Raw genomic sequence first — 24927 nt, forward strand, 5'->3', positions numbered from 1 at the left:
AATATTCTTTAACCCATTCTTATGTATCATGAAATATTTTTTTCAAAATGTTGCATAGTGATATTTAGAAGTGCTAACTCTAAATTGCTCAACAGAAAGCCTTCATTTTCAGTTGGAACTGCATGTTCTGCCTTTTGATCCATGAGTGGGCAAGAAATTTAAAATGATGATTTAAAATGATGGCAATTGAGTCAGCTCTGCAAATAATCAAGACCTACCTGGGAAATGTGATGGCTTGCCATGTGACAAACCTCACCCTGAAGACTGCCCTAAGCAGTGTTAGGAAACAAAGCTTATGTAAGGTCACCCACAGAGAATATTATGTTCCTACAGGAATGAGACTTTCTGCTGAATTGTCTTGGAGTTTTACTATTTCACGGTTCCCCCAAAGCCTCCCTTCTAACCTATCCTGATCCCTGTGACTGAGCACTGGTCAAGAAATACAATAACTATATGTGCATAAAATATAAAAGTTAGGTCATCCAAAGAGTAATTTGTGTTTTTGTAGATATCTGACTGCCTTTGTATACACACACACACACACACACACGTACTTGTACACTCATATACATAAATTCATGCATTACAAAAACATCAACACAATTATTTGAAAGAAGTGATTAATATTATTTAAAAATTTCTAATTTTTATAACAATGAAAGGAAACCTCAGGCATAGTATATTAGAAACATGAAACTATTCCCCTTTCTTCTTACCCAATTTGTTAATGTATTCTAATAAAATTTTCTCCAGTTACCTTAGAATACAAACCTTAATAAAACTTAAACATTTTAGCCTGTAGCAACAAGTTTATTTACGCCCCACAGCATAGTATTCTGCTGCCATTCCTTGGTCATAAACATAGACAACCTCAAAAATGCCTCAATTGTACTCTTATTACAAACCAGAGAAACAAAGGGTTGTGAGTATAACAATAAATACCTCATATGAGATCTGAATCATATCAACACAAAACAGCAAGGCCACATATCTCTAATTAATTTTGTGATTATCAGGTGCATATTTGCTTTCCTTTAACTGTTGACATATTACATAAGTATATTTAAAAGCATTCCTAGATAATTTAAGTGATAATGACTGTAATTCTCCTTTTAAAAACCTTTTGAAGATAATATATTTATGGAAAGTCTAATAAACATTATGAAATTGGTTATTACTGGTAGTTAAAATTCTAAAGAGTACAAGTTTTGCCAATTACTATGTATCAAAATTGTTGGAGTTGGGGCTAGAGTTGTGGTGTAGTACATAAAGCCACCACCTGCAATGCCTATATCTCATATGGATGCCAGTTTGTGTGCCAGCTTCTCCAGTTTTGATCCAGCTCCCTGCTAATTGCCTGGGAAAAGCTGAGGAAGATGATCCAAGTGCTTGGGCCCTAGCCACCCCCATGGGAGATGCAAATGAATCCCCTGGCTCCTGGATTCTGGCTTTGGCCTGGCCCAGTCCTGGCTGTTGCATCCATCTGGGGAGTGAACCAGCAGAAGGAAGATTGATCTCCCCCTCCTCCCCCTCTCTCTGCCCCTCCCTCTCTCTGTAACTCCTTCAAATAAGTCAATAAATCTTTAAAAAATTTATTGGGGGACAGGCTGTTGTGGCAACCTCAGAATCCTGATTCAATGGGTCTTGCCATATATGATACATTGGCTGATAATACTAGAGGAAACAGGATATGGTTACATACAATTAAGAAAAGAATGACCCAATTTACACATCTGAAAGAAAACTTCAGAACTTCCCTTTGCCTGCTATTGACCGCTTACTTTTATGCTGTTCTATAAAAAAGTAAAATAATTCTGTTTATTTGAAGTTTGTGTTTATTCGAATTTCATATAAGTAAATGTATCAGTTAATGAATAAGACTGACTGCCAAGAATCTTGGGAAACTTCCTTGGATATTAGCATCTTTAGACCTATTTTTTCCAATGATCAATAGCCCTCTACAAGATAGAAGGTAGAAACTAGTTCTTGTGCTTGAGATTTTCATGTAGTCACAAGAGTAACAGATGTCTTTACAACTACCTGGAGGAAACAAAAGAGTCATCCTCAGGACCACGTGAAAAACCTGCCAAGCCACACGGAAGGCAGAACATCTCCAGGTAACAGGATACAGTGCAGCTAGAAGAGATTAAGCAAATCACAAGACAAATAAAGGAGAATTCTCAGTAGACAGAATTATATGTATCCCAAGTGGTTCAGAGATGACTTTCTCAACAATTGAAAAACTTTCCAAAACAAGCAACTCCCAAGGGTTTGGTTCATTTCAATATGTTTTAAGGGAAAGTTTTAAAATATTATCAAGAAAAATCAGTAAAATTAATACATTAATTTATTAGGCACTCACAACAATACAGCAAAGGTCAGTAAGCTAAATTCCAATATAGCAAATAGCAGGGACACTATTCATTTAATGGAAATATTAGAGTTCTTCAAAAAGTTCATGGGAATTTGTATTATGAAAATAAATTATGCATGAGTTTCAAAAAGTGTTCACAACAGTTGAGATGGAATCAGGATAAAGTCAAAACCTGGAACTCAATCCAAGTCTCTCACATAGGAAACAGGGACCCATTATTTGAGCCATCTGTGCTGCCTCCCAAGATACACAAATAGTAGAAAGCCGGAATCAGAAGCAGAGCAACGACTCAAACCCAGGCACTCAGATAGGAGATGGGGGCACTCCGAACAGCACCTTGACAACACCAAAAGCCTGCCCCCTCAACCTCCTTACGTATGCTTTTATGTGAGGTACAAACTAGCTGTTAGTGGGAGCAACTTATTTCAAGGCAGTGAAAATGATGAGACAGGCTATTACATCAGATGAACTTTAAAGTGAATAAGAGAATTTTTATCTCACTCAAGAACTGATTTCTCATGACTAATGTTTTCATCTTCAGAATGAATTTTAAACAAGGAAAGGAGCAGGAGAGGAGGAGACAGAAGAAAGACTGAACCTCTGTGTGCTACAAGATTTGAGAGGAAATTTCAGAATATAAAATGAAAAACTTTTAATGGTGTATTAAAATAAAAACTAGAATAAAAGGTTAGTAATGCACTTTAGACCTTTATCTGGAATCCTGAAACCACAGAATAATAGCTCTAAGTCAAACATTTCATTGTTGATTAGAGATTAAACAAAGATGTTGCAGCATAACACACAGTTCTTTTACCTCTGCCCTCGATTGCTATAATTGGTTCCCACCAATATAAACTTATGTCATCAAAAAGTATTACTAGATCTCACAATGAAGTGCTGGAGCTGATTCACCCTGTTCACACTTGTCAGTTACTTCGCTCAATTTTCAGGAATTGTGAGAACTGGCTTTTAAACTATTGGTAACTTGAAATTGGTGCTAGTGGAAGTATTTACACCATGGGAATAGGCAAATGCTATAAATCAGGTATTTTTACCAGTGTATTTCTTTCCTTTACTCCTGTACGTATTAACCCAGGCCCTTAAAAGGTCCTAGTCTCATTCAAAGTTCTTTTGCCCCAGGAATGAATATTGAACAAAATAGAAATTATTAACATAGTCATTCTGTGGAAAGCATTCATTGAACACCTAAGATGTGCCTGGCACTGTGCTAGGCCCTAAGACAAAGAGAACTACAACACACCCTCTGTGACCTCAGGAGCCAAAATCCATTCTGAAAAGGAAACAATTTCCATAAATTCTTAAAAATGTGATACACTGTGACATACAAAGAGCTAAAGGAATAATTGAACAAGTATACTTAAATACTCTTTCTACAGGATCTGGCCAAGAAAGGACCTCAAAGGGGAGATGACCTCAGGCCTGGAAGAAGCATAGAATGTGGAAAAGTGAGTGAAGTCTGGAATGGAGTGACAAAGTCTACCCAGCATGTTTAGAGAAGATTGAACTCACTTCACTGGAGAACTTGGCTTGAGCTAGAAGCAAAATAGCACAATAGGAAAGATATGAGGTTTTGCAGATGGGAAAAACCTTGATTTTAATCTTCATTCACAGTTATTAGCTGTGTGGGGCTAGTTTATTTCTATCAATCTCAGTTTCCTCACCTGTAAAATAGAGATAACTTTGGATTCAAGGTTTTTATGAGAATTAAATGAATTAATGTGTGTAACAACTCCAGCCTAGGATCTTCTACATTGTAGACATTTCAAAAAAGTTGAATATGGTTTTTCCCATCTGCAAAATATTTTAATCATCAATAATTAATGAGAGAGAACTCTGGAGGGAGAGATAGAATTCAGGTGTAAAATTCAGTGATTTTTTTAACAAAAGCTCTTACATTTGCTAACAACTGGAGATATATTGAAGGCCATGAACATGGAGATGGCATGTTTGAAACTATTTACAAAGAACACCATAACCAGTGCATGAACGCTGCCTTAGAGTTACATCAAACTGAGACCTATAATGTGAATTTATTAAATTGATATCACTGAATTCTGCTATTGGAGTAGATGGAACTCATTTGAAATATTCAGCACAGATAATAAGTAACATTTTGGCTCATAATATTCAAATGAAACACATAGGCATGGACAGTTTCTTGAGATTATGATCAGTACTGTCACACAGCACCCCACATTCAGGACCTTGTGTTTTTTTAATGCTAATTTTTTGCCATATTAAAATTAAATGGAAATTCTTTTATTTTTAGAACAAGGCATCCCACATTTACATTATATGCTAGAGTCCTGCAAATAATATAACTGGTTCTACAAGCAGGATGTGCTACATATAGCTAATAAGTAAATGTGTAGTATACTATGCATTGATATAATTGAAATGTTCCACCTAGAATTATGTAAATTAGTCAACTAGAATACCTGCCAAACAAATGCAGACAGAAAAAAAAATGGTGAACGAATAAGAATATCACAGTTAGAAACGGATGGAAAAGCCACATCATGATTCTGTCACACTGACATTGACACTTGTCACTGCTAACTGGACCACCCACTGATGCCATCAAGCATGGTTGTGTTTCTTTCAAATATGTTCTGTCCCAGAAATGCAGATACAACCCTTGGCATGTCAACCGACTAGTGAATAAGCTTTATCTATGGTCCGGTGGGCTTGTCTTATGTGATTGCAATTGATCAAATGATTAATACTGGCCCAGGTCATCTTCATTCTGTCCCTTTGGGACTTCAGTTCTCTTAGCCACACTATTAGCAGGATGAGACAGACAGGAGATAGAACATTTCAAAACTCAAACTACATAAATGTGGTCATGTCTCTCATGGTCCAGCTTTATTTTCACCCTATCCCCTGTGTGTGGCTTATCCCATCCCTCCCATCCATGTGATCTGAGCTTTTTAATTTGGTCTCCAAGTCATTCTGTCCTCTTCTGGAAATGATCATTTCCAACTTTGAAACTTCCATTGCACCAAGATAATTTTCCACTGACCAATCTCAACCCTCACAGAGCTTTGGTTTCATGACATGTAAGGTCAAAACAGTAAGACCTAACTTAAAGAAGGATTAAGATGGAGAAATGGGGGCCGGTGTGTTTTAGTGGGTATATAGTCCTGCTTAGAAGTTCTCTTGTGTGGGATCTCTCATTCCTTCACAATGACAGATGAAGGAAAGGACTTCAAAAACTAAAGTAAAAACTGTGCTTCCTGCCCAAGAAAACCTTAAACTCTAAGAATACTGTAGAGGAAGGGATGAGATTGGGAGCCAAAGGATAGTTTTCCTGATGGCTACAGAAGAGGAAATCAGTTGTGGTCTAGAAATACTTTGGTTCTTTCAATCAAAAATAAAACAAACAAAAGAAGTATAGCATGGTGAAAAGAGATTGAGTAAGGAGGATTTCCAGCACTTGTTTAAGTATGCATGAAATCTTCAGGGTAACTTTCTGGGATTTACTGGATGTCTCTGCCATAGTCAGCCAGTGGACAACTCCAGAGACATTGAATTAGAGTCCTACAAAACTCAGAAAGTAAAATACTTAGCATAATAGATAAACATTTTTACTTTCAAAATAAATAATTTTAAAATAGTATCTATCCAAGAACCAAATCTATGCAAAAGAATACTTGACATATGCCTGTAACCTAATTTGTGGACTCGGAAAATGTTAGAACCATCCCTCCCTCACAGCTAAGTATGTGTTTATAACACTATGCTTCTTATTTTAATGGCTACAGAAGCATGTATCCAGATGAATGCTTTCTATGGTATTATGATATGTTAAGGAATGAAACTGAAGGTGGCCCTCCCTCTTAGCTCTGTTCCTCTTGCCCTAAACTTATTTCACCAAACTGAAAACCATGGACAACATCCAACCTCTTCATTTCATAAATAAATAGACTGAGGCTCAAAGAGTTGAAATTAGAGGCAACACTTAGATTGTAATCCAGATCTCTTGATTTTCAACCCCAAACTTGTTCTTCTATAACAAAACATGGTGGTTATTTATTTAGGTTTAGTCAGAGTTTTTAATTTATCATAAATAATGTTCTGATATAATTAAAAGTCTTAGGTTTCAGGGTGAGTATTAAGAAAACCTGCTATTCACCTGTAATGGTTACTACTGGATTGATGCTGCCACCTCTCAAAGGTAGGAAATATCCAGTTATCCAACATCTTAGACCCGTGACACACTTAGAAACAGATAATACTGAATATTCTTGCTGATGGATATTTTTAAATTAGATAACTAGGGGCTGGCATTGTGGCACTTCCTATGATGCTAACATCTCATGTGAGTGCTGGTTCAATACTTGGCTTTTCCACTTCTGATCCAGCTCCCTGTTTATGCACCTGGGAAAGCAGAAGAAGATGGCCCAAGTGCTGGAGCCCCTGCCATCCATGTGGGAGATGAGAATGTAGTTCCAGGCTCCTGGCTTTGGTCTGGCTCAGTCCTAGTAGTTGTAACCACTGGGGAGTGAACCAATGAATGGAAGATCTCTCTCCATCTCTCTTTGTCTCTCCCTCTCTCACTCTAACTCTGTTGTTCAAATAAATAAATCTTTAAAAATATAACTTAGATAACTAATAAAAAATAGGAATTGACTTTCAGGTAATAGGAAATCATACTACTATTCCCATCCCCCTCCCCCTAAACACATTCTAAATGATCCACAGGGTCTGTCTAATGAAATGTCGTGTTTCACAGAATTGAAGACAGTGGTTCTTTATCCAGATGTTGTGTCAGGAACTTCTAGGGTGAAAAATGAACATACAAATCCCTAGTCTGAACCACACATACCTGCCCTCCACTCAGAGACTCTGAATCAAAAGGTTTAAGGTTACATGAATTGGAAAAACTGTGTGAACATACAGCAGTACACAATGAAAAGCCTTGTTCCGCAACAATGGTGGAAAGGAGGTGGCTTCCTTTCAGATCTATAGAACCAATTTCACTCTAACTCTATAAATGCCAAACTTCAGATCCTATTCCACGTCTAACAGTTCATATGGATTCACAATCAATTCCTGGAGCTTCCTGGTTATAGAGCAACTGCTTATATTAACCAGCTCTTGACCAAGAAGATGCACATATCCCTAGTGGTAGATGTTCTTTAAAAATGTGGGAGCAACTCTGGATTTCCTACGGTATCCTCAGATCCATAAGCCACTATTCTTGAGGCACCACTCCTAAAAATACCTTGAAATCTCAACTCTGTCTATTGTCTGTATTAGAAGTTTCATAAAGGTTTTCAGAGTCCAGAAGGGAAGCCTTGGAACAGACCTAAATCCAAGCCTGTGAACAAAACATCTGTTCCAGTCATACTGAGCCTAGTCTTGATTCACACACTTCGCCAAGAACAATGACTGGAGGCTAATTCTAGGAGTAGCATAATCCTGAAAAACACTCCTTTAGAGTCTGAGTGTCTCTGAAAGGAACAAATAGTGGAAGGAAAGTTGCCTGGCTCTCGTGCGGCACTGCGGCACAGAAATGTTTTTCTAAATCTAAATGTACTGTTGCTCTGAAATGAGATTGGAATCCATGGGGGGAGAAGCTCAACACAGCATTCAAAAATTTACAACATGAGACAGATTAACACTTCATACCAACAACTGAAACCAAAAGAATCAGATTGGCTACGGTCATTGATACTAGCTGTGTGCAGCTGGGAGGCTACAAAACTAGAATCACGTCTCACCAGGGAGAATCTTCACAAAACGATGAATCCTGCTGACAGGTGGGAAGCCACAATTGTTTCTTTTCTGAGCCTAAATCTGTGCTTCTACCTGTGAGCTGACTTTGACTTGGTTGTTCTGAACCTCTGTCTTGGTAGCATGCCTGCTTTGCTCCCTAGCTGCACTGGTGGGAGGCAGAAAATTCAAAAGCCTACAAGGTCCAGCTACACAGAATAGACAATTGATGTGGATAATTAGAGAACTGGGCAAACTAAAGAGTGAATCCCATATTAGTAGAAGGCAGTTCTTGCAAAGCCTCAGCTGTTATTTTCATGTAGGAATATGGGTCCAGATTTTCCACTTATTCATGAGAAACATGACTTCTGGATTTTTTTAAATGTAAAATTCTTCACATTAACAAAGTCATCAACAAAAAATTACTACTATAAAAATACCAAAAAATGCGAAACATTAAATTTTGTTATGCATATTTTGTCATCATAAAAGAGGGAAAAAAGAAACAAAAATTATATGGGTCAAATAAAAAAAAACATATAAGTTCCAGATTCAGCTGAAGACTCCCATTTTCAACCCATACCCTAGTACATGGCCTGACATAGCCCTTATTCCATGCCAATCATTATCTCTCACCACTTCTAAAAACTACTGCTACACTTCAGGTCAAGGACCCTGCCTCTGGAATCATCCACAAGATAACCATAAGGGAATGTTTTGGGAGATTTAGACGTGGTATAGCCCTAGAGATTGTCAAATTGCCAAGATACCTCACTTCTTTACATTAGAGCCTCAATACCTGGTCTTTTATACAAACTACTCCCAATGTCACAATCCCCAAAGTCTCTTGGGGTCTCCCTGCGGCTAGGTCTGCTCCAGTTTAGCGTTGCCAGGTTTGGGATATCTTCTGCAGGGAATCAGATATTGTCATTTAGTCTGTCTTGAGGTGAAATAATAACTGCAGCTGTTTCTCAGCTATGTGCATGCTCTGATACCAGGCTATATGGTTTATTTGAGTTATCTCAGTTTAAGACTTCAGCGACCTGTGAACAAGTGTAATTTCATAAGAAACCAGACATCAGAAGGACTACACATCATATTCAAATGTACACAGCTTTTATATGGGTGTTTTGATATTTAAATTCAAATCTAAAGTCTATACGCACACCACTGTCTTACGGGTGACACTTCATTGCACAAAACAAAGCTATATTATAAGTGATAGTTGGGTTCCCAGAACTCAGGGTAGATCTAGAGTATCTTCTCTTATTTTGGATATCAGGTAACTATAGCACCAGGAGATTAATGATCTCCTTAAATAAAATACAAGCTCATGCAAAGCCAGAACTACAAATGACTTACCCTGATATCTATTTCAGTTTTTCATTTTAACAATGGAGACAATTATGCTATAGAATCATTTTAACATTGTTAGTCAATAAATTTGTTGGGGGGTAATTTTGGAAGCTTATCACTATTTATAAAAATTGTTAGTAGAAAAATGTTATCTGTGGCAAAATTGAGAGATGCAAATACTGCTGTTAACGAAGACATTTTTCCCTTTTCATACCACACCTCCTCCAACCACAAGGGCAAGGACATACAATGTGAGCCTTAGAGATAAATCTGCTCCCAAGCCCCAAAAGGGAAAATTACCTCACTCAGCATATTGGGAATTTATAAATCCGTGAATTCAGAGTGTTTGCACCACATTGTCAGTCAACATCACTGACGTGTCACCAGGGAATCACTATTAGCATAATATTTCATTGGGTTCCTATTGACTGTCCTGTTGACTCAACATCCTCCCTATACTTTCATAAGACCTGTTATACAAAAAGATCATTTGAGGTCGGGAACTAGCAGACATAAGCATGTGCAAATCACACACACTTGTAAGATTGAAATAAAGGATCTCTTTAAAGGTCATGGTAATCAATGAATTAAACTAAGGAAATTTCAGTTTATAAAACAAATAAAAGTGACTACAAAGGTTTTAAGACCCAAAACAATGAATTTTCTCATAGTTGTCTCCAATTTATAATCATGAATGAGGTCTTTCTAGTGATATAAGACAAACATGTAATATGTTATGACGACAAGCATTAAATATTATGAGTTTATATATGTGAGATAAATTAAATATATTATCTATGATATATAGATTATACTGAGATAATTGAGGAAATCAATTCAGGAAATATTTTTACACAGAAAAAGTAGCATCGTACTTGAGAACTTCAATTTTCTTTTCCATCTTCCAAGGTTTGCATTTGACAGTAGCAATCATTTGTCTCTTCTCATCTAATTCTGCCTTTAATCTTTCCAACTCCTCTTCATCAATTTCTTCTTCTTCCTCCCTTTAAATAAAGAAAAGAACTTTAATAAAGTTATGCTTTTTTTGACTTCCAAACTTAAGGAAGAATATTATCAGATATTCAGCCTATTTTTTCTTATTTGAGAAGCAGGAGTTGGGGGTGGAGGGGGGGAGAAAGAAAGAGAGAGAGAGAGAGAGAGAGAGAAATCTCTTCTGCTGGTTCATTCCCCAAATGCCCCCTATGGCCAGGATTGAATTGGGCTGGACTGAAGCTGGGAACCAGGAATTCAATCCAGGTTTCCAAAGTGGTTGGCAAGAACCCAATCACTTGAATCATCATTGCTGCCTCCCAGAATCTGCATTAGCAGGATGCTGAATTCAAGAGTTAAAGCCAGGAATTGAACACAGGTATTCCTAGGTGGGATACAGGCATTCTGATCTCCTAGAATTAGGTTGTTCTTTCATGTGTATAGCCCCAAAGCTTAGAATTAGAAAAATTGTGGAAAAAATAGTATAGATCTATCAGGACATTTTCCTTTCTTTTCTATCCCTTGTAAGCCCTCCCTTACTACTTCTACATTTCACTTAAACAATCTATTTTTCAATAAGAATACTAAATTAGAGGTGAAAATATCTTTGAAGTGTCCTTAAAAAATTAAAGCTACCCTTAACTCAAAAGCAAGACAGAAAAATTGAAACAGGGAAAACTACAAATTTGTTTCTCAAAGGTAACCTAATCTGCTAATTAAACTCAAACCTTCAATTGATAAAATTCAGCTAGAAACATTTGGTGAAACAAATCCTTTGGAAAGACTTTCAAAGAAATTTGGTTTATTACTGAGAAAATTAAATATATCTTTTCTTTCCTGCTTTCCTGAGATCACAAAAATATTATAAGGTTCAGAATTCAAAGAAAAGGAAAATATAAACATGAGCAAAGATATTTAACTGAGGAACATAATGCCATATTGTAGAGATAAATTTTTTGGTAATAGAATGTTTCAGTTATTCAGTTATTGTCTCTTCAGACATAAATTCTGTATTTAATATTATGGTGTTGGGACTGGGATTTCTGCTCTATCAGCTGAGTCACTGTTATCGACTGCTAAGAAGGGAATCTGTCTTTCCTTTGCCTTACTGTCTGCTACCTACATGTATACTGTTTGCTTCCAGGGGTAATACTTCCTCTGTAGCAACCTGTGCTCACTCCAGGAGCTGAATCTCCTTCCCACAGCCTGCCAGGTGAATGTAGTTTGCCAATTTCCCCAACACTAGTGCAACTGACTTTATCATCTCCCTGAAGAACCCAGCTCCTGGCATTAGCTCCTCTACAAGGCTCTGGGTTTCAGCTCCGTGAACTTCCCTTCTACCCTTCAAAGCTTTCATGACAAACCTTTCCATTGTTCCTCCAGCCTTTGGGGTGGTGGTGGTAGATGTTCCCCATAAAAGCTATCACCATGATACCTTAGTGCTCTCTTCTTGCCTTTCCATTAGTCTCAATAAATAATGATTTATATCTCATAATAATTTTTAAAATTTATTTTCATTTTTTATTTGAAAGTCAGACAGAGGGGGAGAGAGAGAGGGAGAGAGAGAGAGAAAGAATGAATGAATCCCAAAGGGACAAGTATCATATGTTCTCCCTGACCAGCGACAACTAACTGAGCACCAAAGGGGGAACCTGTTGAAGTGAAATGGACACTATGAGAAACAGTGACTTGATCAGCCCTTGTCCTGACTGTTGATGAACAACTTAATACTTTATCCGTTTTAGTATTTTTTTTTTGTTCTAGTATTATTGGTTGAACTCTGTAATTACCACACAATTATTCTTAGGTGTTTAAATTTAACTGAAAAGTGATCCCTGTTAAATATAAGAGTGGCAATAAGAGAGGGAGGAGATGTACAATTTAGGACATCCTCAATCTGACTTGCCCCAAATGGTGGAGTTAAAAAAGTGCCAGGGGATTCCAATACAATCCCATCAAGGTGACATGTACCAATGCCATCTCACTAGTCCAAGTGATGAATTTCAGTTCACAACTGATCACACTGATAGGTCTAAGAGTCAAAGGGATCACACAAACAAGACTAGTGTCTGCTAATACTAACTGATAGAATCAAAAAGGGAGAGAACAATCCATCATGGTAAGCAGGATACACAGCAGACTCATAGAATGGCAGATGTCCTAAATAGCACTCTGGCCTCAGAATCAGCCCTTAAGGCATTCGGATCTGGCTGAAGAGCCCATGAGAGTGTTTTAGGCATGGAAAGCCAAGACACTCTAGGAAAAAAAAAAAAAAAACTAAATGAAAGATCTCTGTGAGCGAGATCCCAGTGGAAAGAATGGAGCCATCAAAGAAGGAGGTACCTTTCTCTGAAGGGAGGAGAGAACTTCCACTTTGACTATGACCTTGTCAGAATAAGATTGAAGTCGGCGAACTCATAGCCTTGGCAACTCATGACTAGAGCCTAGGGAGATTACTGACGCCATAAACAAGAGTGTCAAATTGTTAAGTCAACAACAGGAGTCACTGTGTACTTACTTCTCATGTGGGATCTGTCCTTAATGTGGTGTCCAATGTGAAGTAATGCTATAACTAGTACTGAAACAGTATTTTACACTTTGTGTTTCTGTGTGGGTGCAAACTGATGAAATCTTTACTTAATAAATACTGTATTGATCTTCTGTATATAAAGATAATTGAAAATGAATCGATGTGAATGGAATGGGAGAGGGAGTGGGAGATGGGAGGGGTGTGAGTGGGAGGGAAATTATTGGGGGGGGAAGCCATTGTAATCCATAAACTGCACTTTGGAAATTTATATTTACTAAATAAAAATAAAGAAAAAGAAAGAAAGAAATAGAGAGAAAGAGAAAGAAAGAAAGGTCTTCCGTCTGCTGTTTCATTCGCCCAAACACATATAACAGCTAGGGCTGGGGCCAGAAACCCAGAACTCAATCCTAGTCTCTGCTGTGGGGTGGCGTGAACCCAGGATCTAGAGTTATAATGTGTTGCCTTCCAGGTGTGCATCAGCCGTAAATTGGATTGGAAGCAGAGAAGCCAAATCTAGGACATGCTGGCATCAGAAGAGTCAACTTAATTGCTGTGCCAAACATCTGCTCCCATGTGTACCTCCCCAACAATTTTCGTTTTTTTCCCCAAAGAAACCTTTTATTTAAGGAATACAAACTTCATGCATTTCATAAATACAACTTAGAGACATAGTGATTTTTTCCACCGTACCCACCCCCCCACCCACACCCCACCCCTCTTCCTCCATTCCTCCTCCCTCTCTTATTCCTAGTCTTATTTTTTAACAAGGATCTATTTTGAATTAACTTATACATAGAATATTAACTCTATACTAAGTAGAGTTCAACAAATTTTATTAAAAAAAATCTGTTGCTCAACATTTGAGTCAAGGGCTGTTCAAAGTCATTTAATCTCAAAGTTCATTTCATTTTTTTTTTTTCAGTATTCTTTATTTTGTGAAACTTAATTGCCTTTTTTTTGACAGGCAGAGTTAGACAGTGAGAGAGAGAGACAGAGAGAAAGGTCTTCCTATTTCCGTTGGTTCACCCCCCAAGTGGCCGCTAAGGCTGGCACACTGTGGCCAGCACGCTGCGCTGATCCGAAGCCAGGAGCCAGGTGCTTCTCCTGGTCTCCCATGTGGGTGCAGGGCCCAAGCACTTGGGCCATCCTCCACTACACTCCTGGGCCACAGCAGAGAGCTGGACTGGAAGAGGGGCAACCGGGACAGAATCCAGCGCCCCACCCGGGACTAGAACTGTTGTGCTGGCGCAGCAAGGCGGAGGATTAGCCTAGTGAGCTGCGGCGCCAGCCAAAAGTCATTGCTTTTCAAAGTGTCAATTTCACTTCTACAGATTGCCATGTAGGTGATTAATTAGTAATCACAGGTCTGGGAGAACATATGGTACTTGCCCCTTTGGAACTGGCTTATTTCACTAGGTATAATGTTTTCCATTTCCATTCATTTTGTTGCAAATGACTGGATTTCATTTTTTTTTTACTACTGTGTACTTTTCCATGGTGTATATATCCCATAATTTCTTTATCCAATCTTCAGTTGACAGGCATTTAGGTTGATTCTATACCTTAGCTATTGTGAACTGAGCTGCAATAAACTTGGGGGTACAAATAACTATTTCATATGCTGATTTCATTTCCCTTGGGTAAATTCCCAGGAGTGGGATGGCTAGGTCATATGGTAAGTCTATATTCAGATTTCTGAGGGATCTCTATACTGTCTTCCATAGTGGTTTTACCAGTTTACATTCCCACAAACAGTGGATTAAGACATCTTTTCCCCTACATCCTCACCAGCATTTGTTGTTTTTCTTTGATTTCTGAATGAAAGCCATTTTAACAGGGGTGAGGTGAAATCTCATTGTGTTTTTGATTTGCATTTTCCTGAAAGCTAGTGACTCAGAGCATTTTTTTATATGTGTCTTGGCCATTTGGTTTCCTCTTTTGAAAAATGTGCTTAAGTCCTTTGCCCATTCCTTTACTGGGTTCTTTGTTTTGTTCTTGTTGAGTTTCTTGACCTCTTCATATATTTTTGCTATTAATCCTTTTTCAGTTGCATAGTTTGCAAATAATTTCTCCCATTCTGTCGGTTGTCTCTTCACTATGATGAGTGTTTCTTTTGCAGTACAGAAGCTTCTCAATTTGATGTAAGCCCATATGTCAATTTTGGCTTTGATTTTCTGTACCTCTGGGGTCTTTTCCAAGAACTCTTTGCTTATGCCAATGTCCTGCAGGGTTTAGAAAATGTTCTCTAATAATTTGATGGTATTGGGTGGTAGGTTTAGGTCTTTAATCCAATTGGAGTAGATTTTTGTGTAAGGTGTAAGGTAGGGTCTTGCTGCATACTTCTGCATGTGGAAATCCAGTTTCCCCAGCACAATTTGTTGAAGAGACTTTCCTTGGTCCAAGGATTGATTTTAGCTCCTTTGTCAAAGATAAGTATGTTGTAGATGTGTGGGTTGATTTCTTGATTTTCTATTCTGTTCCATTGGTCTATCCATCTGTTATTTTATCAGTAACAGAAAGTTTTGATGATAGCTGCCCTGTAGTATATTTTGAAATCTGGTATTGTGATGCCTCCAGTTTTGTTTTTGTGTATAAGATTACTTTAGCTATTTGGAGTCTCGTATGTTTCCATATGATTTTCAGCATCATTTTTTTCAATATCTGAGAAGAATGTCCTTGGTATTTTGATTGGTATTGTAACATCTTCTATTTCTTTCTTTAATGTTTTATAATTCTCATCATAGAGATCTTTGACATACTTGGTTAAATTTATTATAAGGTATTTGAATTTTTTGGTAGTTATTGTGGATGGTGTCGCTCCCCCTCTTCGTGGAGGAACGACACTAAACGCTGCCTAGGCTTCATATCTGAGTCACGGCACCATTATGTCGCTCCCCGTCTTCGTGGAGGAACGACACTGAACCCTGCGCTGTTCTTTTGTCTGCTCGGCCCTCCCCGGGTTTGCTGCTGGTTCTTCCCGGGTTGGCTGCCGTCCCTTCCACCTCCGTGGAAGGGCGGTTCCCCCTGGCCACTTTCCCCACTTCCGCAGGGGAGCAGCACACCGCCGGCCGGCTCTCTCGGGGGCTGCACAGGTGTTCCCCTTAGATGTTCCTGGTGCATGCCGTCTCTCTCCTCCTTTATAGTCCTCCTCCGCCAATCCCAACTCGGCTGCCCACACACCGAGTACGCTGCTCTCCTCCAATCAGGAGCAGGTCCTGCTGTTTATTGGTTGAACTGGAGGCAGCTGGGTAGAAGCTGTTTTCTCCTCTCCCAGCGCCATATTGTGGGAGAGCAGATGCATAGAATAAGTCTTAATTCCAGTAACTTAGTCTAGTCCGAGTTGCTCCCCACAGAATGGGATGGGTCTTAGGAGTTCTGTCTCAGTAGTGGCATAGTCTGTGTATATAAAGGCTGTTGATTTTTGTGTGTTGATTTCATATCCTGATATTTTACCAAACTCTTCTATGAGTTTCAATTGTCTCCAAGTGAATTTTTTGGATATATATATATATATATATATATATGAAATCATGTCATCTTCAAATAGGGATACTTTGACATCCTTCTTCCAAATTTGTATCCCTTTGATTTCTTTGTCATGCCTAATGGCTCTGGCTAAAACTTCCAGGACTATATAAGAGGTGGCATCTTTTGCTGGTTCTGGATTTTAGTGGAGTGCTTCAAACTTTTCCCAATTCAATAGGACATTGGCCATGGGTTTGTCATAAATTGCCTTGATTGTGTTGAGGAAACTTCCTACTGTACCCAGTTTTCTTAAGTTTTTCATCACAAAAGAATGTTGTATTTTATCGAATGCTTTCTCTGCATTATTGAGATAATCATATGGTTTGTGTTCTTGAATTTGTTACTGTGATGTTGTTATTTGTGAATGTTGAACCATGCTTGCATACCAGGGATAAATCCTACTTGCTCTGGGTGAATGATCATTCTGATATGTTTTTGGTTCATTTGGCTAGTATTTTACTGAGGACTTTTGTGTCTATGTTCATCAGGGAAATCAGTCTGTAGTTCTCTTTCTCTGTTGCAACTTTCAGGTTTAGGAATTAAGGTGATTCTGACTTCACAGAAAGACTTTGGGAGGATTCTTTCCCTTTCATTTGTTTTGAATAGCTTGAGAAGAATTGGAGTTAGTTCTTCTTTAAATGTCTAGTAGAATTCAGCAGTGAAGCCATCCAATCCAGGACTTTTCTTTTTAGGGAGTGTCTTTATTACTATTTCTATTTCTGTCTTGGTTATGAGCATGTTTAGGTTTTCTGTGTCTTCATGGCTCAATTTAAGTAGTTTGTATATTTCCAGGAATCTATACATTTCCTCTAGGCTTCCTGGTTTGTTGACATACATCTCTTTGTAGTAATTTCTGACAATTCTTTTTATTTCTATGGTGTCTGTAGTTACATTTCCTTTTTCATCTCTAATTTTATTAATTTGAGTCTTCCCCCCTTTTTTGGTCAGTTGAGTCAATGGTGTGTCAATTTTGTTTATTTTTTAAAAAAACAAGCTCTTCATTTTGCTGATCTTTTGTATTTTTTTTGTTCAATTTTGCTATTTCTTCTCTACTTTTAATTATTTCTTTTCTACTACTAGTTTTGATTTGGGTTTGCTGTTATTTTTCATTCTGGAGCATGTTGTTCAGTCTCCATGTGTTTGCATATGTTCTAGAGATTCCTGAGTTGTTGATTTCCAACTTTATTGCATTGTGGTCAGAGAAGATGTAAGATATGAATTTAATTTTTTCAATTTGCTGAGACTTGTTTTATGGCCTAGTATGTGGTCAATCCTAGAGAAAGTTCCATGCACTTGTGAGAAGAATATGTATTCTGCAACTGTGGTGTGAAAGTTTTGCAGATGTCTGTTAGGTCCATTTGGTCTATGCTGTTATTAACTGTTGTTTCCTTGCTGATTTCCTGTCTGGTTGATCTGTCCATTGCTGATAGTGGAATATTGAAGCCCCCTCATTACTCCTGTATTTGATCTATGTCTCTCTTAAAATCCATTAACATTTCTTTTTAAATATCCATGTGCCCTGTAATTAGGTTAATATACGTTCATAATAGTCACATCTTCCTGTTGAATTGATCCCTTAATCATTAGATAGGTCCCTTCTTTGTCTCTTTTAACAGTTTTTGTGTTAAAGTCTATTTTGTCTGGAATTAGGATGGCTACATCAGATCTTTTTGGTTTCTGTTGGCATGGTAGCTTTTTTCATCCTTTCACTTTCAGTCTGTGTGTATCTTTCTTAGTGAGATGTGTTTCTTGTAGGCATAAAATAAATGGATTCTCTTTTTTAATCCATTCAGCCAGTCTCATCTTTTAATTGCAGAGTGAGTTATTTACATTCAAGGTGACTATTGATAAGTAACGACTTTGCCTTGCCATTTTTCCATAAATATTCCCATTTTTTACTTCGGATTTCCTTTGTACTTTTATTGTGAGATTTTCTTCCTTCATCTTCTTTTATATCAATGACCATGTTTCTGTTTTTCTGTGTACTGCACATGCTTAAGCATCTTTTGTAAGGCTGGATGAGTGGTGACAAATTCTTTCAATTTCTTTTTTTTAATGGAAGGTTTTTATTTCACTTTAATTTATAAATAAGAGCTTTGCAGGGTACAGTATTCTGGGTTGACAGTTATTTTCTCTTAAGACTTGGAATATATCTCACCATTCTCTCCTAGCCTGTAGGTTTCTGATGAGAAGTCCACTGTGAGTTAATTAGCGATCCTCTGACAGTAATCTGGCGTTTCTCTCATGCATACTTTAGAATCTTGTCTTTATGTTTTACTATGGAGAGTTTGAATGCAGTGTGTTGTGGTGAAGATATTTTCTGATCACAACTAATAGGAGTTCTATGTGCTTCCAGTGCTTGCATGTACCTTTTTTTCTACAAATTAGGGAAATTTTCTGTAATTATTTCACTAAAAAGGCCTATTAATGCTTTTTTTCTTTCCATATCTTTGGGAACTCTTAAGACCCATATGTTGGGTCATTTGATAGTATCCTGCTGATCTCCAACAGTGTTTTTTAGTTTTCTAATTACTTGCTTTTGTTTTGGTCTGACTGTAAAATTTCCTGTGATTTGTGTTCTAAGTTGGATATTTCTTCTGCTTCACCGATTCTGTTAAGGCTTTTCACTGCATATTTTATTTGTTGTATTGAATTTTTCATTTGCAAGATTTATTTTTGATTTTTCTTTAAGATCTCTATTTCATGGGAGAAATATTCTTTCATCTCATGTATGGATTTCATTAGTTCATGGATTTGCTTCTGATTACTTCTAAATAAACTTACAGTCTTTTTTTTAAATTCCATTTATGGCATTTCTTCAATCTATATCTTCACATTCTAGTACTGAAGTGTTGTGTTCTTTTCGAGGCATCATGTTGTCGTACATATTCTTATTTCTTGAACTGCTGCATTTATAATTAGGCATTTGTGGAGATACTTGTTGGTTTCTTTATTTTTACCCTGTGATGGTTTTATCTTTGGACTATGCCTCTGTGGATTAGTGGAGTATCCACTTTTTCAGTAAATACCTAAAGGCATGTGGTGGATATGGCCAGAGAGTTCTGTTTAGCATTCCAGGGTGAGGAGAGTATCCAGGATAACACCCATGTTGAGCATTGTAAATCTCTCTTTTTTTAAATGAGACGGTACTTTTGTTCCATTCTGTTGGCATAGTCTCAGCTCACCTCCTCTCCTCAAAGGAGACCAGTGCCTGTATGCCAGCCCCAGTGGGAATAATACTCATCTGCATTGCCACAAGAATCACACAAAGGATCTGTGCAGTCCTTGGAGTAAGTAGAGATTCCACAGCAATGACCCTCACCAAGGAATCAGGGAGCCATGAGCATGTAGAGCCTCCCACAGTGACTGTCCAAATTCCCAGCCATACCGTGAGCCCTCCCACACAGACACAGTGTTTTCACAGTCCCAGCACACAAGCCTCCCACAGTCACAAGCACTCAGGCCTGTGTCAGTTCTCCCCACCAGACTCAGGCATCTCTGCTAGGCTGGTACTTGGGCACAAATACAAGAGCTTGTCCAAGGATATGCAGGCATCTGTGGGGTGAGCCAGCTGATGGGAAATTTCTCATTATTTATCTCTGTTTCTCTTCCTATCTCTCTCTCGTGTGCTCTCCTCTCTCTCTCTTCCTCCCTCCTTCCCTCACTTCCTCAAATAAATTCTTTCCACAGGGACAAGATCCAGTTAACTCACAAGGCCCTATCTCCTGGAGGTAATATAGCTGACATGAATGCTCTAAGCAGATCAAGAGAGCAGAGGAATTCCTGCCAACTGATCTTTATAGGATTTTTCTGAGGCATACATAAAAATAAACAGACAATTCTAGAATGTAAAGTATAAGATGCATATGTTGATTGGTGCTATTTTCTCAATGAAATACCAGTTTCAGAAAGCATGAACTTTGCTAATGGGAAATATCACCAGATAATAGCAAAACTAATATTCATAATAATTCATGGGACTTAAAATTGCATTTAATTTTATTTCTGAAAGAAAAATACATAAGACACTTATAAAGGTAATACAAATAAAAAACACAAGAGTCAAAATGTAAAGCAAGTGATGTGTTGGTATTCAAAGAAAACTGTGAAAGGGCTTGGGAAGAAAGAAAAGAACAAAGAAAGAGAAGGACAACTTTTAAAAAGTAAACTAAAACATACAGATGTGGGTGGAGTTTCTCTTTTATTCTAAGAGGAACCATTATGTATTAATGTTAAGCTTCTCTACCTGACAAAATTGTTGCACAGCCATATTTAATAATAATTATTTATGAAGAACAATGTAAAAGAGCTATTGAATACTGGAGCTGCCATCCCAGGAGGACAACCTGGAGGGCTCCTCATCACCTTAAGATCTAGGAGTGTTTGGAGATTACATCTTCTTTTGATTCACACAGCCCTGTTACTTGCAAGGATGCAAAAAGGCTGGCTGATCTCTTTAATCCTTTCCAAAGGGGTCTTGGTTTTCTATTACATGGTGTGTTTTATATGCACCATATTCCTATTTGCTTACCATCTATAAATTTTCAGAAAGCAAAGATAAGAAAATTATTTTCTTGTCTCCTGATGCACACATTGGGCAGTAAAAACCATTCTTAATTCTTGAGCTAGATATATCCATGGCATTCCAACCCCTGTTCTGCAAGATAGAGGTTTGGCTTCACTCTAGGAATTTTCTACTTAATTTAGATAACAATCCATATAATTAATGGAATAATTTTAAAATATTCAAATTAATTAAAGAATGTTAATGATCTCTGACAACTTAGATATTTCATAAAGTATTTTATCATAATCTATTTTTAATGTAGATTCATTTTTAAACTCTATTTTAAGAGTGGGCATTTGGCAAAATGGTTAAGGTATCACTTAGGATGCCTCTACACCATATCAGAGTATCTGAGTTCAAGTCCTGGCTCTGCTTCCAATTCTAGCATCCCACTAATGATCATTATGGGAGGCAACAGGTGATGGCTCAACTATCTCGGTCCCTTCTACCCACATGAGAAACATGGATGGAGTTCCAGGCTCCTAGCTTCAGCCTGGCCCAGTTTCAATAGTTGCAGGCATCTGGGAGTCAATCAGTGACTAACAGCTCTCTTTCTGTCTTTGTCTTTTTTCCCTTATCTCTCTGTCTTTCAAATGCAATGACAATAAACAAATACTAAAATCTTTTAATTATTTAATACATTTAATTAAGTGGGGTATAGTGACAGCATAAATTAAGCCTGTCATTCCAAAAGTGGATTTAATAACCAACTTTAAGGCCTATGAGTACTTAAAGGGAGTGGTCTTCTTTCAGTGTCACATGCTTGAAAGAGATACTTTCCATTTATATCAAATCTAACTTACGCTCCTCTCCGCAACCTCCTCCTCCTCTCTTTCTCTCTTGCCTTCCTTGTTTCTTCATCTTCTGGCTCAGGTTCTGGATCATCCTCATTGATCACATCTCTTTTTCGTTTCCTTTTTGGTCTCAAGCTCTCTCTTCTAGGTAGTTTTTCTTCCTCCTCCTCTTCCTCTCCACCTAAACAAAGTTGATGATTCAGTGAGCAATATCAAAAAGTGCTTCCTCCCACTACTACGTTTATCCTGTTTAAATAACCAGCATCAGACATCTGAGACCACAATCCAGCAATTCTCTCCACAGCACTATAAGATGAACTGTAACATATATGTTTTATCACCCACTATTCAAATAAATTTATCTAGAATTCCATCTTCATTGTGATTCATCTATTCATATATGCATATGAAGATACCCAGATTTTAAGAATTCTTACAGTTCTAGTGTTCACTAACTAGAAGGTGATGGGGGCAGGCATTGTGCACAGGAGGTTAGGCTGAAACATATGACACCTGCATTCCATATCAGAGTGACAGTCTGCGCTCTGGCAGCTCTGCTTCCTATCTAGCTTCCTGTTAACACCTTTGGAGAGGCAGTAGATGATGGCTCAAGCAATTAGCATTTGCTACGTGTGTGAGAGATCTAGATTGAGTTCTGGGATCCTGGCTTCAGAAATTTTACAGGACAGAAGAAAATGGGATAACATTTTCAAAGCACTAAAAGGAAAAACTGTCAACTGAGAACACCATGCTCAGCAAACACGTCCTTTAAAAAATGAAGGAGAAATAAAGACTTTCCCAGGCAAACACTGAGTGAGTTCAACACCACTATGTCTTTCCAAAAGGCAATTCTTAAGGAAATTCTCCAAGCTGAAATGAAAGGATGCTAAACAGCAATACCAAAGCACATGAAAGTATAAAATGCTCTGAGAAAGGTAAATATATAAACAATACAAAATACTGCAGTACTTTAATGGTAATATATAAATGACTTTTAACTCTAGCACAAAACTGAATAAAACAAAGTATTAAAAATAACTAAGAAAAATGCCACTAGATGCATGATATAAGAAGTATAAATTGAGACATCAATACACAAAATATGGGGGGATTAAAAGTGTACAGTTATAGTATGGAGTTGAAATAAATTCCTATAGAAGATACACACACAAAAAAAGAGAAATTATATTAATCAGATTTTCATCACTATAATGAAATACCTGAGACAAACTACAAATGAAGTAAAGAGAGGTTTATTAGGTCACAGTTTGGGAGGTTCAAGGACCAAATGGTATTGTACAGACTTTGGCTCTGGCTAGGGGCCCACAGTAGATGGTGGATGTGGGAATGCTGGGAGGCATATAGATAAAGGAGAGATCACCTAGTCCTAGGAGGCAGAGAGAGAGGCTGGGCCCAAACTCAGGCTTTTGTAATAACTCTCTCAAGAGAATTAATTTCCAAGGATATGCCCCAATAACATCCCATTAGGTTCTACCTCCTAAACACAATAATTCAATTAAGATTCCAGACTTCTAGTACTATTAACTTATGATTTTAGACTTTAATATCCTACATTAGTTAAAGGTCAAAATTATCTTCAAACATAGCAGGAATTAAAGTATATCACAATTTTTAAAATCGAGGAAAAGAGATACAAAAGATCCACAAGACAAAAAGCAATGAATAAAATGGCAATATTTTATTATATATAATAAATAATCATAAAGAATTTGAATGGATTTTTTTAAAAGGACAAAATCTTACTATATGATAACTATAATGAACTCACTTTGGATTTAAGGGCACACTGGGGTTAAAAATGAAAGGATAGAAAAAGGTCATACAAATGGTAACCAAAAGATAGAAGGGGTGGCTATAATTTTTTTAAAAAGATTCATTCATTTGTTTATTTGAAAGTGCAAGGTGGGGATAGACGGGGGTCAAAGAGAGACATAGAGAAGATAGACAGATTGATATTCCATGTGCTGGTTTACTCCCCAAAGGGCTGCAAAAGCCTGGCCTGGGCTAGAGCAAATCTAGGAACCAGGAACTCCATTATGGTCCCCAACTTGTATGGCAGGCCCAAGTACTTTGGGCCCCCCTCTGTTGCCTCTCCAGGTGCATTATTAGAAGGAAGCTGGATCAGAAGTGCAGCAGCTGGGACTCAAACTTGCATTCCAATATGGGATGCTGACATTGCACATGGTGGCTTAACATGTTGCATCACAATGCTAACACAATGGGGTAGCTACACTTGTATCAGATAAAATATACTTTAAGTCAAAAATTATAATAAGAGATAAGAAAGAACATTATATACTAATAAAAGGGTAAATTCACATTCACCAGAACACATCACTATTATATATATATACATCTAATGCCAGAGCACCCAAATATATATATTTATAAATTGATATATATTTACACATATATAAAGTTAATATTAACAACTAAAGGGTAGGGGAAACAGCAATACTGTCACAACAAGAAACTTCTACACTCTATATTCAGTAATGGATGGAAGTTCTAGAAAGAAAATAAATATGGACACAGAAGACTTAAACATTATAGACCAACTAGACATAATATATTATACATTATATAAATATATATTTTTTGGACTAACATGTAATTTCTTCTGGTAATATACTTATTTTTGCTATTCAAAAAAACGACCCTTATTTTAAAGATTTATCTATTATCTGAAAGTCAGAGTTACAAAAAGAGAGAGGGCAAGGCAGAGAGGGGAGCCATCTACCTGCTGGTCACTTCCCAAGTAGTCACAACTGCTGGGGCTGAGCCAGGCCAAAGCCACGAGCCTGAAGATCCATCCAGGTCTCTCAGATGGGTGGCAGGGGCCCAAGCACTAGGGCCATATTCAGCTGCTTTCCCAGGCACATTAGCAGGGAGCTGAATCAAAAGTGGTACAGCAGGAACTCAAACCAGCACCCATATGGGATATTGGCATTGTAGGTGGTGGCTTAACCTGCTACACCACAGCGACAGCCTCCCAAAAACAATTTTTAATGAATTTAAGAATACTGAGGGG

General features: G+C 37.6%; 1 protein-coding gene across 1 annotated transcript in view; it reads right to left on the reverse strand.

Annotated features, from left to right (window-relative positions):
* Positions 1-24927, reverse strand: part of TMC1 (transmembrane channel like 1) — a 197574-nt gene that overhangs the window by 112712 nt on the left and 59935 nt on the right. The window contains exons 3-4 of the mRNA XM_051858747.3: positions 21885-22056; positions 10345-10473 (exon numbers count right to left, since the gene is read on the reverse strand). Coding sequence (XP_051714707.3) covers positions 10345-10473; positions 21885-22056 — 301 coding nt within the window. The remainder of the gene's footprint in view (positions 1-10344; positions 10474-21884; positions 22057-24927) is intronic.

This window comes from Oryctolagus cuniculus, chromosome 1 (genome assembly GCF_051225735.1).
Source record: "Oryctolagus cuniculus isolate XC-2025 breed Fujian yellow rabbit chromosome 1, ASM5122573v1, whole genome shotgun sequence".
NCBI lineage: Eukaryota > Metazoa > Chordata > Mammalia > Lagomorpha > Leporidae > Oryctolagus > Oryctolagus cuniculus.